The sequence below is a fragment of the Aythya marila genome (genome assembly GCF_965140915.1).
Source record: "Aythya marila genome assembly, chromosome: 5".
In the NCBI taxonomy this organism is placed as follows: domain Eukaryota; kingdom Metazoa; phylum Chordata; class Aves; order Anseriformes; family Anatidae; genus Aythya; species Aythya marila.
Genome location: NC_139046.1, coordinates 59753059 through 59766606, shown reverse-complemented (window position 1 = coordinate 59766606; position 13548 = coordinate 59753059). Strand labels below are relative to the sequence as shown.

Below are 13548 nucleotides of genomic sequence, written 5' to 3'. Positions count from 1 at the left end.
TCTTTATTTAAAAATAAAATATGAGAATTGGTACACTTTAAGTACCCCCCCCCCCCCCAAACAATTAAGAAAACACTCAACATCTGCTTTTGTTGTTGTTTGTTTATCCAGTTTTCTTGTTAGGGAAGTCGTGTGGGGGTGGCTTTCTGGTATTAGAAATGTCCTGCTGCTTATTTCATTCTTTTTACCCTGTATAGTATTACTGACCTTTGTAGGATGATTTGTGGAACCCTCTGAGAGCAGATTTGTTGATGGGGCAAAAGTGCTCATGGCTGCATAAATCAGTTGGCAGTATGCTATTGCCCAAGGGTGTAAAGAACTGTGTGATGCACAACCTGTTAAAAACTGTTCTGGCAGGGGCTGTTGAAGAGTTACTTTGTTATTGTTATTATTATTATTATTTATTTATTTAAAATTCTGGCCCAAATCTGTGGGCTTTGCAGAAGCAAAGAGATTTTTGTTCATCGCCATGAGACATGTTGCTTCTAATGATGCTTTTACTGAGAGTATTTAAATATTTGTGTGTATGTGGATGAGCAAAACTACAGACAATACTGAAATAGTAATGAAACTGAATATTGGTTAAGGACGGTGCAATAGGATAGTTGTCCTTGTATCTTTGCAGTTCACTGCAAGTTGGACAGTAAAGTGTGTTAAGAAAAATGTCTGATACTTCAAAGTAGAACAATGTGAGGCCTGCCATTTAATTGTGGTGAATTCTTAGATCATTGAAATCTATCCACTTGCTTGGCTTCACAAGAGAGAAGGCTGTTATCACCTGTTTTAACCACCCAGAAGAAGATACTGTATTTAATGTTTCCTTGTCAGTGTGATGCTCTTTGTATCTGAATGTGCTCTCTTCAGTTCTGACCTTCAAACCAGTGGGAATTTCAGTCTCCCAGTTGATTGTCTTCAAGTGGCACAGTAGTTGAAATAAACATGGATTACAAGAAACACTTACATTTCTAGGAGGATAAGTTTTTAAGTTTAATGTAGTTTTATTTTCTTGATGATGTTTGTTCCTATTAAGAAGAGCTATGGAGTTTTAAGTTTCCATCAGATATAAATAAAACACTGAAGAAGCATCTAAATCATAGTTCACAAAGCAGGAATTCATTAATATGAGTAAATAAAAAGTTCTGTGTTGAATGCAAATTTAGATCTTTCCTTTTGCATACCATGGAAATGAAACAGCGTCATCGCTCTGGTTGTCAAAGATCTGCCTTGCACCTCTGATCTGTTGTCCGTGGTGGAGTGTCTTGCCCAAACTGCAGTGCTAAGTGTCAGAGAGGTCTAATTTGTTTTCTTCAGAAAACTGTAGGAACGCAGGGGACTTTGCATAGAGTTTATATTATTCCTGAGAGGTACTGTAATTCCAAATGAATTTGGCTTGAAAAAGAAAAAAAGATTATCAATCTAATAGCAACGCTTATGAGATTTTTTTTTTTTTTTCCTAATAGAAATACATTTCAAAACATGCCATTTAAATACAAGGATAATTTTAGATTGTATGTCACCTTTAAGAAATCCTTTTACTATGTAATTAACATGGTACATAGCAACTTTCTGCAGCTTTTAATGTTGTATCAAACAGGATTCTTTGCAGGAACAGATACAGAACACAAAATAAGTTGGAGCTACAGAAGTTGAAGTCACTGCTGTAAACTTTTAAGAGTTCACATTCGCAAAAGTCACAGTTTACGTTTGGCAGATAAATTTGTCATCAAAGGTGTTCTGTCAGTTATTGCACCTGATCCTGATACCTGCTTGCCTAACAAATAGCATTAAAATATTTTAGAGAAATGAATCAAGCTTTGGAAGAAATACAACTGTGTTTTTAGGCTCAGTGGGAAAAAAAAAAGAAAAAAAAAAGCTTTTTAAATAAAAACATTCAGTATTTCTTGCATATTTCCTAAGATTTATTTGTAGAATCTGTATGAGATCTGTGAATTATCAAATTCTGATATTTCAATTTCACTGGGTATCATTAAAAGCAAAAAATATTTTACTTTAAAATTTAGACTAGTCGCTTTATGTTGTCTTGCTGGACAAAAATTCCTCTATTCTTTCTCTGCTAATGGAATGGTTTTCCACATTTTTTTTTTCTTTTAATTTCAGCTTTTATCTGGTACCTGAGGAGATGTAATTACGAACACAGGTGTATAGCTTGAACTGCATTTTCTTTTTTTGTCTTGAATTGCAAATAGCTATGCATATGGTTCTCTGTGTTATCATGAAAATTTCCTTTGAAGTCTGTGGGAATGTTTGTGTTAATAAAACTAAGTATATTCATGATTTCTTGCTTGAAGGTAAGCTGCTGTTCATACAGTAATATGTACTTAATTCATTTCATGCATCTGGGATAACTCTTTTGATAGTTATTAGATTATTCACGAAGCAAGAGGTTGCCAATGGATATAGGAAAACTATGCAGCAAATGGAAGCTCTCTAATTCTAGTAAGGAATAAGAAACATGCATTTAATTAATTAATATGCATTTAATTAACACAGATTCTTAGAATAAATAACTTCGTGATTTTTGTTGGGCTTGTACCACTAGAGCAAAGCCTGTGATGACTCTTCCATCTCTTGGAAACTCTGCTTCAGTTAGAACCATAGCAGCATGGAATAATTTGAGTTGGAAGGAACCTTTAAAGTTCATCTAGTTCCAAGGCCCCTGCCATGGGCAGGGACACCTATCCAACCTGTCCTTGAACCCTTAATAGACTAAGTTAAAAGAAATCTGGAAAAGCTTGGAGGAGATCTGGAAAAACTTAGATTGCTGGTTGAAGGGTTGGATGTCCCAAGTGCTAGTAGTTACTAAAGATACAATATGCAGATACCTGTGAAAGAAAATTACCAAATTACACGTATATAAATATTAATAAAATCATGCCTTTTCAATATCAGATTTTAAATGGCTTATTTCTCAATTATAATTGTAAAATTATCGTAAAGTTTAGGAAAATACTTCTGCATGTAGATACCAGGTTTACTTCTATTGAATGTATATCTTTTTTTGTTATTATTATTAGTCTTGTTAAGCATGGGGATGTGTGCTTGGAAGCAGATGAATGTCCATGTTCATGGAAAGGAAAGGAATATTTTCCAGGTGACAAAGTGATTTCTTCGTGTCATACATGGTAAGTGCAGATCTAGTTACATGTTTATTTCATTTTAGTTGTTTAGCTCTGACTTGATTATTGCTCTATTTTTTACCTTCATGTTTTGTATTTCATACTAGATTCTAATAAATGATCCACCCTAATTTTGTATTTCTACTCATTCAAAGAACTATTAAAATGACTTTTTTTAGGGTTTGTTGTTTGAGGAAACTTTTACATTAAAAACAAAACAAAACAATATGTTGTTTGGGGATAGAAACTTGGAAAAAAAAAATGGCAATTTTCAATTTGGAAAAAGCGTGATTTAGAAAAATCACTGATTTTTCTAAATTTTCACAGATTGTCATTCTGTCAAGATAGTCAAAATGAATATTCCTTGGCCAATGTTCCTAGAGTACAGGAAAAATTCTTCAAATATTACACCCAAGTGACATTTGTTAAATCAAAACTTCCTTCTTCTGCATTTTAACATTTATCATAGAATCTAAGCAGTCTGAGAGCCCAAAACATAAGCCTGTGGACTGCTACAATGATGAGTTCAGGACAGTATTGAGCAATTCCATTTTCAGAGCATAGTAACATATATTGTTTGGCTTTGTGTGTGGTAAGATAACTGATGAATGAATTGGCAATAAAAGGAAGTGTTCCACTAGACTTTGGTTGATAGGACCACTCAGTGATATGCAGAGACCTGATCCTTTCACTGTCCAGTGTCGTAAATATAGCTCATTCTCTGTAGCTATGTTACTCCGCAGTATCCTTGAGTGCTCTCAGTAGAACATGGTACAACATTTCAATAAGCTTCACTAAAGCTAAGATGTGAAAACATACCACATCTGCATAATCCTGATACAAACTTGTTTCCTGATGGAGCCACCTGTTTTCTTTGTCTACTGTTGAATGCTTCAACTTGGCACTAAGTGTTTGTTTAGATCCTCAGAAAAATCAGCTATACTGTCAAGTATCAAGATCATGTAGTAGTGCTGTAGCCTTCAGCTTATCAGCAGAGCAGTTTCTTCCTTTTGTTCCCTTCTTTTAGCTTACCAGGAACATTTAACTGGTCTCACCTGGTAAACTATTGTGCCTGGCCTGTGCAGCTCACTATAGCCTCGCACAGTGAAGGCTTGTCCAGTCAGCGCTAGACACTGCCTTGTCTGGATATCGTTGCCCCCTCCAGCCTTGTGCTGACTGCCTACCTCTGCCTCTCGTCAGGTCCTCAGTATCTGCTCTAGAAGATATTTGTAGTCCTTTGGTCGACTGGTGAAGCGACTTACAAGCCATCTCCACTGGGCAGGCAGGTAAAGCGACCCGGGTTATTCACCCCCTTATTTCCAAAGGCCTCTCCAATTGGACCTGGTGTGTGATTGCTTGCATCAAAAAGAACTATTATATTCCATTCAATCTGTGTGAGACTTCACCAAAGGCAGCAGCAGTGCAGGTGAAAAGACTGGATATTAAGCCTTCTGTATTTTTTTCTGAGGCCAGGCCTGTTAATTCTGTATAATCCTTATGGCTTTTCAAGTCTTCCACATCCAAGAAGCAAAGACAAGTGAAGTGATAATGACTTTTTGGCAGTCATTTGTCCACTGACACGGAGTCTGCAACCAGCTCTGCTTTCTACAGAAGTGACACATTTGATGCAAAGTGCAAAGGTCTTTGAGACTGCTGTGTATGCATGCTTGAGTATATTTGATATGTCAAAGGAAAAGTGCATTTTTGCTTGTGCAAAGCATGAGAACACTCAGCAAGACCGTTTAAACAGTCATAACAATTACAATGACAATGATGCTATTTAATGCATGGAAATAGCGTTAATTATCATTCATATCTCATTTAGTATGGGCAACATAACTATTAATCTGACTTGTCCAACAGTAAAATGACAAATTAAGTAATTTCTTATATTGAAAAAGTACTAATGGAATCCCAGGGACTTTTGAATCTATCACAGGAGTATGGCTGAACTGCAGTTCTGTGTTTCCCAGTTTTTGAGGTGGATTAATTTGGTTTTCAGTGCAACAGCCAGAACATATACTGGCTAGATTAAACAGTTTATCAAGTTTGAGAACATCTAAGGAACCTGAACGTGCATAAGTCCATGGGACCTGATGAGGTATATTCAAGGGTCCTGAGGGAATTGGAGGATGAATTTGCTAAGCTACTAAACATCGTACTTGAGAAGATCTGTCAGTCCAGTGAAGTTCCCACTGACTACAAAAGGGGACATAAAAATCCCATTTTTAGGAAGTCAAAAAAGGAAAACCCAGGAAACTACAGGCCAGTCAGTTTGACCTCTGTGCCTGGCAAGATCATGGAACAGATCCTCCTGGAAACTATGCTAAGGGACATGGAAAACAAAGAAGTGATTGGTGACAGACAACATGACTTTACTAAGGGCAAATTGTGCTGGACATTTTTGTTGGCTTTCTATGATATGGGGCTACAGCACTGGTGTGTAAGGGAAAAACAACTGATGTCATCTATGTGGACTTGTGCAAAGCTTTTGCTGTTTTCCCATATGACATCCTTGTCTCTAAATTGGAGAGACATTGGGATTGGATGGGTGGACCACTCGGTGGATAAAGAATAGGCTGTATGGTTGCACTCCAAGAGTTGCAATGACTTGATGTGTTCTGGCAATGTGTTCTTGCAGCCCAGGATGCCAACTGTACATACCCTGGGCTGCATTGAAAGAATTGTGGCGAGCAGGCCAAGGAAGGTGATCATCACCCTCTGCTTGTCTCTTGTGAGACCTCATGTTGAGTACTGCGTTCAGCTCTGGGGCTCTCAAATTGATAAAGACATGGAGCTGTTGGAGTGAGTCTAGAGGAAAGCCAACAGGGTGATCAGAGGGCTGGGGCACCTCTCCTGTGAAAATGGGCTGACAGAGTTCAGCCTGGAGAATAGAAGGCTCTGGGGAGACCTTATAAAAGAGGGTATGCTTAGATTAGATATAAGGAAGAATTTTTTTCATTCAGAGAGTGGTGAGGCACTGTTGCAGGCAGCCGAGAGAAGCTGTGGATGCCCCATCCCTGGAGGTGTTTAAGACCAGGTTGGATGGGGCTTTCAGAAACCTGGTTCAGTGGAAGATGGGGTTAGAATTATAAATGACCTTGAAGGTCACTTCCAACCTGTCATTCTGTGATTCTGAGATTGAACAGAAATGGTTGTGGTACCAACTGAACATACCAGAGTAGCATTTTGGTGCTGTGTTGTGCCAGGTAAGATAGATGTTGCAGGTAGCCGTGCTTGTTTAGTCTCTATAGGTTGCTCAATTCCGTGTTCTTAAACAAATACTTCTTAAAAATACATATTAAAAAAGGATAGTCAAAGTCTGAAAGCAGCTAGTAGTTCTACTTTTCCAAATGGGACTCTCTAGGTTCTGATAATGAAATGTTAGTTTACTTAATATGCAAAAAGACTGGAGCAGAGGACATGGAAGACCTAGTATATTCTTAAGCCCTTCCTTAGGACTGTAAATATATTAGGTTTCCTGAAAGAGAATACTTGCAAAGGAGTTTCCTACTCTTCGCATTTTAAGAAATGTTTCTTCTCCAGAGTATAACTGAAACCGAATGTTTCACAGAGAGCATGAGAAGCCGCAGTTACTCTTTCCATCCATGTGTACTTTCCTTCGTTTGCCTTTCTCTCTCCATCAGCTTGGGTGCCTGCCTTAGGCAGTGCTTTAAGAGTTGGCTGGGTGAGTCCCACTGCACTCTACTTGTGCTTTGTTATGGCAAACACTTTTAACGTGTAGTACTTTTAACTGAATTTAACCAAATACTTCATGTAGGTATATAGATATATGAAACATAAGCTTGCTTCTAAGTGGAGTGTTGGAAAACATGGAAAATTACTTAAGCTGGTACAAGTTATGTGGTAAAGGAGCAGAAGGAAGCATGGTGCTGCAGGGAACTGGATGCATTTATTTGCTTGATTGCTGGAGTCCTTATACGAACAATGGTGTTCTAAACCTGTCAGATCTCATAGCAATATGAGTAGAAAATAAAAAGTTATACTGATATGAAACTTAAAATTTTATTGGTGCTTTAGTATGAGATGTCAAACATCAGTGATTTATCAAATATTTCCATAAGTCAGGTTCATATGTTAGTTGTAAAATATGTAACATTCATTTAATCAGGTAATTCATCGTTTAATACTTTGAAAATAAACTTAGGTATGTGCTGAAATTATATTCTCCATTTAGTTAAACCTATATTTATAACATACATCTTGTTATAGCTGTGATAAAGTTACCTGGGCCCCAACTTTGCTGCCTTTATCAGGGGACTTTTTTTTTGTGTACAAGTGATTTTTAAAAAATAACATTTAAAAAAATTACTTGTGGAAACTGGAAATGAAATTTTATCCATTATTTGTAAATATGACATTTCTGGAAATGTTAACTCGGATGCCAATGGGTTGATGCACAGGAATACACAGTATTCAGTGCTGCAAAGCCTTGCTGTTAGGTAGTTACAAAGCAAACGTAATTCAGAAAGGTCCTAAAAGTCACTTTCTGTATGTGTGGTGAAAGCATATTAATGCTTAAAGTAGCCATAAGCAGAACCTGACTGAACTATTCTTAGGCTAAGGTTTGGTTGTGACAATACCAATGTATCAGGAAAACAAAACAAAACAAACAAAACAACAGCAACAAAAAACAGTTCTTTCAAGGAACCTAACAGAATAGCAGTATTGTTGTTTTTTTTTTTTTTTTTCTTCCTTCTTTACTTATGCAAAATTCCCATTCAATCATAGAGTGAATAAGCATGGTAGTAGTAGGATACATTGCTTGTTGGATTTAAGAATCAGCTAGTATAGAAACAAATGTACTGTGAGAACCTGACAGAGATAGCTTTATCCTTGTAGCCCGTTGCTGGTATGAGTAACTGAGGAATAAGTTGTGTTACCTTGGGTGGCATTTTCTTTTCTTGTTACAACAGAAGAAATGCCCTTTCAATGTGTGAAATTTCTGGAACCTATGAAGTCCAACAGGAAGGAACACAGGCTATGTGTGTTCAATACGTGATAAATAAAAATTAGGGAACTGATTTATTTATGCTGCTTCTAGTTAAAGTTTCATAATGGTTCAGTCCATAGTCCTCATACTTACATGTCCTTAGTAGTTCTGCTGCTTAATGCAGTAGGTATAATCATTTGTCAGTGGTTATGGCTGATATTACCACTGTTGGTCATACATTTTGCAGCATTTGCCAGCATGGATCATTCCAATGCACCTTCCATCCTTGCCCTTCCATGTGTACTGCATATGGTGATCGACATTACAGAACATTTGATGGACTTACATTTGACTTTGTTGGAGCTTGTAAGGCTTATCTAGTAAAGGTGAGACTTTTTTTTTTTTTTTTTTTTTAAGCCTATGTAAAACTGGATTAAAAAACTACCTGTTAAAAACTACCCTTGTACTTGTGTCCTGTTTGTACATTATATTGAGTACTACATGTATTTAAGCTTTGGTGTTACTTAGACTTTAAGTCATACATCACATAATAATGTACAGAGGTTTCTACTAATTTCAACTATGTAACAATATATATCATTATATTAGTATATTTAAAAGTACCTTTTTTTTTTTTTTTTTTTTTTTTTTTTCTTTTTTCTTTGCAGGGTACTTCTTCAACCAGTTTCTCAGTTATCATAGAGAATATTAACTGCTTTAATACTGGAATCATTTGCAGAAAACATATTTTCATTAATGTTGGAAAATCTTCTCTAATATTTGATGATGAAACTGGGAATCCAGTAAGTGTCGGCCTTTAATACTGCTAAAAGGCAGAGTATGTCTCTCTCTGAGTATTTTTTTTCTTTCTTGTTGGCAAAAAAAAAAACAAACAAAACTGTGTCAGTTATGTAGCTGAGGTGTAAATGTTTTCACAGTGAATGCTGATCAAACCTGTATTGTTGAATGAAAATCTTAAACAAAATCTTGGCTATATTTCATGAAAATGTTAGACAATTATAATTTAGCCTCGATGTGTCTATGGAAAAATACAGATATTTTGATGTCAGTGGGTGTCTTGCTATTAATTCCATTAGAACTAAGATTTTAATTAATTCTGGAGTATAGTTGTATAGAAGGAATATTCTTATACTTCTGCAAAAAATTAAATTGCAGTTTCTGGTATATGCTCCAAAACAAAAATATCATTTTTGTTATGGCCAAACTGCAAACTCTGTCACTGTAATATTTAGTAGTTATAGTAATTTCAGTATAAGTAATACTATTGTTAGTTTACAAACCAGCTACACAGAGAAAGTGTTGTCATTGTGTGAGGTATTTTGTAATTAAAACAGACATCTTAGTCTGTGCTACAAATAATTTGGCATCTGAATGATATTGTATGCAGGTAAAAATGCTTTTTGTAAGGAAGATGGCAGTCTTTGTACATATTTAGACAATCACTTATTTCAAGAGGATGCTCCGTGCACACTTAGCCAGCTGCTTTTTTGATTATGTATAAGACCTTCTGAATGCAATGCTGTATACCTAAGTGAATTTTATACCTCCATGATGAACCATTAACAGTTTTATCTTAATTGTCATTACTCATACTGTAAATTTGATATAAAATCAACTTTTAAAATAATAAATTCATAAAAATCCAACACTGTTCACAGGAAGAATCCAGACCGCTTTCGGTTAAACATTGATTCCTCTGTGGTCTTTTTTCAGTTTTGGGACTTCTGTCTAAGAACCATTTGTGTCATTCGCTTTACTTACATGTTCCTATCAAGTGAACATTTTGTGGATACATTATTTACATTATAAGCTATCTTGTTTTATTTTGAATAGAGCTCATCTAGTTACATGGACAAATTACAAAAAATACAGTTATGGAAAGCTGGGTTTTTCACTGTTGTTCATTTTCCTGATGAGCACATCACTGTTCTTTGGGATCAGAGAACAACAGTTCATGTACAGATGGGTCATCAGTGGCAGGTAAGTGAAAGTCAATACTCTTAATGCCATTTCTTTGAAATCTTCGTGTAAATCTTATTAAGTAAATGTATGTCGTCATTGTTCAGAAAACAGACAATATGTCATGAAGCCTGTAGGAACTCAATAGCAGTGAGAAGAGAGGTATTTAACTACCTTGTCAATTAAATTAATCATTCTCATTTACAATCTCTTTCCCCCCCCATTCACTGTTTACTGTCTAACTTCTTTAACAGCAGAAATAAACCTCCCGGGGCAACACTCTTCTACATTACTCATTCCCTGCCTGACTGGAGCAGGTGCTATTTTGCTGAAATGTAATAAATAAATAAATAAAATATATAAAAAAAATAATTGCTAGCAAGCAGGTCACTTCTCTGAACAAAAGATCAGCTCTCTTCTCAAAGGCTTAGAGATACACAGTTTAAAGGGAATAATACTGATGTTGTCAAAATAAAGCAAAATAAAGTATCTTTCACAACTTTATTATCACAAACAGCTGGACTTTTTTTGGGGGAAATTAGCTGAAAAGGATTGAATCCTGACAAATTTATAATGAAACAACAGAAGACGGACATGTATGAAGCAACTTTTGAAAGCAGTTGTGATTGGTAGTGTTTTATATCTTGTAGAAAGAAATATGTTATGTTTGTTATTTGTTGTTTCAGGGTGAATTGACTGGATTATGTGGAAATTTTGATTTGAAAACAATAAATGAATTGAGGACTCCAGATAATTTTGAACTAACAAACTCACAAGAATTTGGAAACAGTTGGACAGCTGTAGAGGTACTTGGAAAAATAATGTATTTGATAGTAGATTTATATATGTTGTTTTTACATCATCCAATATATCTAGAATAAATTAAGACGTGCATTCACCGAAGTCTCAATTAGGCAGCAATGCAAAAGACAGTATATATATGGTTCTTAGAGATATCATAATCCATTAAGCATAACAAAGTAATTGCCTTTGTTTCTACACAGTAGAGTGTTTTAGAGAAAATATAAAATAAACAGTTCCACAGTTATTCAGTGTAACCATTAGTTAAGTAACAGATCTGCAAATATAGTTTGAAATCCATTATCTATATAAATGTATATTTTATATAAATAAAGAATATTGATGTTTAAATAGTGAAGCAGTATGTTGTGAAATGCACATAAATTCTGAAGTTGTTCCTTAAAATGTCTTGCAAAATAAATTCATAGTAGCTAGCGTAAAAAGACCTGATTTCTGACCATTCTAATGAAAGCTATTTAAATGATCTTTGCTATTTATTTAAACTGACTGCTCAGGTAAGTAAAGACTACAGATTCAGACTTTGTGGCAACCCTTTTTAGAGCTATATGTGTGTATATGTTTTCCTTCTGCTGTCAGACAAATGAAACTATGTGTTTTTCATTTCTGCTGATTAGCGTACCCTTTAAATTCCATATCTTATTCTCTCTTAAGTTTCTCAAACGATGCATTTTTTGTGCTTTACATTTCTTAAAAAACAAACAAACAAACAAAAAAACACACAAAACAAAACTATATTTTGTAAGTTCAAGCGTTCTAATGAAACAAGTTTCTCCCCTTCATTTTGCTTTCTTGTTAAGTGTGTTGACAGCTCTGACATTCGAAATCCATGCAGTTTGAATCCACTTAGAGAGCCTTTTGCCAAGAAGGAATGTGGAATACTGTTAAGTGAAGCATTTGAAGCTTGCCATCCAGTGGTGAGTTGGGGTCACATGTAGAAAGATGTGCAAGTGAACATCTCACTAGAGATAACTTTACTCTTCAGCTCACGTCTTCCATAACAGAGTAATTTTTACTACTGTAGCAAAAGAGGATATGAAGAAAGCCTAACCCATACTTATTCTGATTCTAAAATGGGAGTGTTTAACTGGGCCTGTCACAAAGACTATCTGCACTTAGCTAACTTAGACAGTAAGCCATTTGTTGTACATTATATGAGCCATTTGTTGACATTATATATGCCATATAATACCACTGGCACTGTTTAGCCTTTTTACAATGTGGTTAGTACTATTAGTCACCTTTACAATGAGTGGAGACAAGATTATACCCAATTTGTATTACCTTTTGTTTTTCATTCTAAGCACAAAAATCTACAGAATTGTAACAACTCGCTTTCGTTTGCTCAGATGCATTACATAACATGCACATTTTTCAGGCATGTTTAAATAAATTCATAGCTTATTCTAGGCAGTCTTACAGGTGAAAAACTCATTCCTAGAAAAAAACTGCATACATCTCCTCACTCAGGCAACCACCTAAGTAAAATGAACCGTGCAACTTGTTCAGACAGTCATCAGGCTCAGGCTCAGTTCAAGAATGGGGAGAGCTGATTTCCAGGGCTAGGTGTTATATGGAGAGTGACGTATCCCAAGATGTTCTGGTGTTGAAACTGTGTGCATAGTGTAGAAACTGTAAGTGTCGGAAGGGTTCCTAGGGAGAAAGGAGATTCTTCATGAAAGACAACAAGGAATCTTGCAGGGTTGTTTTGTATAATATTATTTTGGAGGAAAAGGGAAGGCAATGTTAAAGTTGTATTAATGAAACATTGGTTTTAGTTCACTGTAAAAGGTATCAGTTGTGTTCCTTATGTCTGTAAATATTTAAGTGTAAATCCATGTAGAATGTATAACAGTTCAATAAGCAAATTAACATTGACAGATTTCTTTGAAATTTTGTCCCTTAAGACAAGACTTCAGAGTAATCTGAGGGGAAAATCACAAGCTGTCCCATAAAATTGCTTAATTACACGAAGAGAATGAACCACTCTCATGGGAAAAGTTTTCCATCTATTTTATTAGTTCTTACATTTTACATGTATCTAGCGTTATTAACACTCCTGGGATATATTTATTTGTGGTCAGTTTAGAAAGAGTTTCTCTTATTTAATAAGCTTCTATATAGTTTATTATGGTTTAAAGGCATGCAAAATGAGCTCATATTAACATCTCAGCCTGCATGTTTGTAGTGGGTCATTGATTTAATTATTACTGAGTACTGTACAAGATTTTATGATATGTTCTAATACACTGTTTTTCTTGTATTTCAAGAAGATGTGTAAGTTCAAATCTTTAATAGAAGTCTTATATGTTAAATTTTGAAGGAATTGTGGCTTTGTGCTGATTGTTGCCAGTGTCTGTATGAATAGTTTTAATTAGTAATATTTGTATTTCCAGATTGATGTCACCTGGTTTTACTCAAACTGCTTGACAGATACATGCGGTTGTAATCAAGGAGGTGACTGTGAGTGTTTCTGTACAAGTGTGTCAGCATATGCCCATCAGTGCTGCCAGCATGGAGTTTCTGTAGACTGGAGATCCCCTAGAGTGTGTCGTAAGTTTACTTAACAAGCATGGCCAGTGGCTGCCACTGTATTCATGAGACCCCTTATGGAAAAATCAAACACACTGAGTTCCCTAAAACCAGGAAGGAAACTCT

General features: G+C 35.5%; 1 protein-coding gene across 1 annotated transcript in view; it reads left to right on the top strand.

Moving 5' to 3' along the window:
* OTOG (otogelin) overlaps nucleotides 1–13548 on the top strand; it is a gene marked incomplete at both ends in the record, with an annotated part of 108768 nt that overhangs the window by 47109 nt on the left and 48111 nt on the right. Inside the window, 7 exons of the mRNA XM_082761382.1 lie at nucleotides 3036–3143; nucleotides 8339–8477; nucleotides 8760–8894; nucleotides 9946–10092; nucleotides 10758–10877; nucleotides 11691–11807; nucleotides 13287–13443. Coding sequence (XP_082617508.1) covers nucleotides 3036–3143; nucleotides 8339–8477; nucleotides 8760–8894; nucleotides 9946–10092; nucleotides 10758–10877; nucleotides 11691–11807; nucleotides 13287–13443 — 923 coding nt within the window. The remainder of the gene's footprint in view (nucleotides 1–3035; nucleotides 3144–8338; nucleotides 8478–8759; nucleotides 8895–9945; nucleotides 10093–10757; nucleotides 10878–11690; nucleotides 11808–13286; nucleotides 13444–13548) is intronic.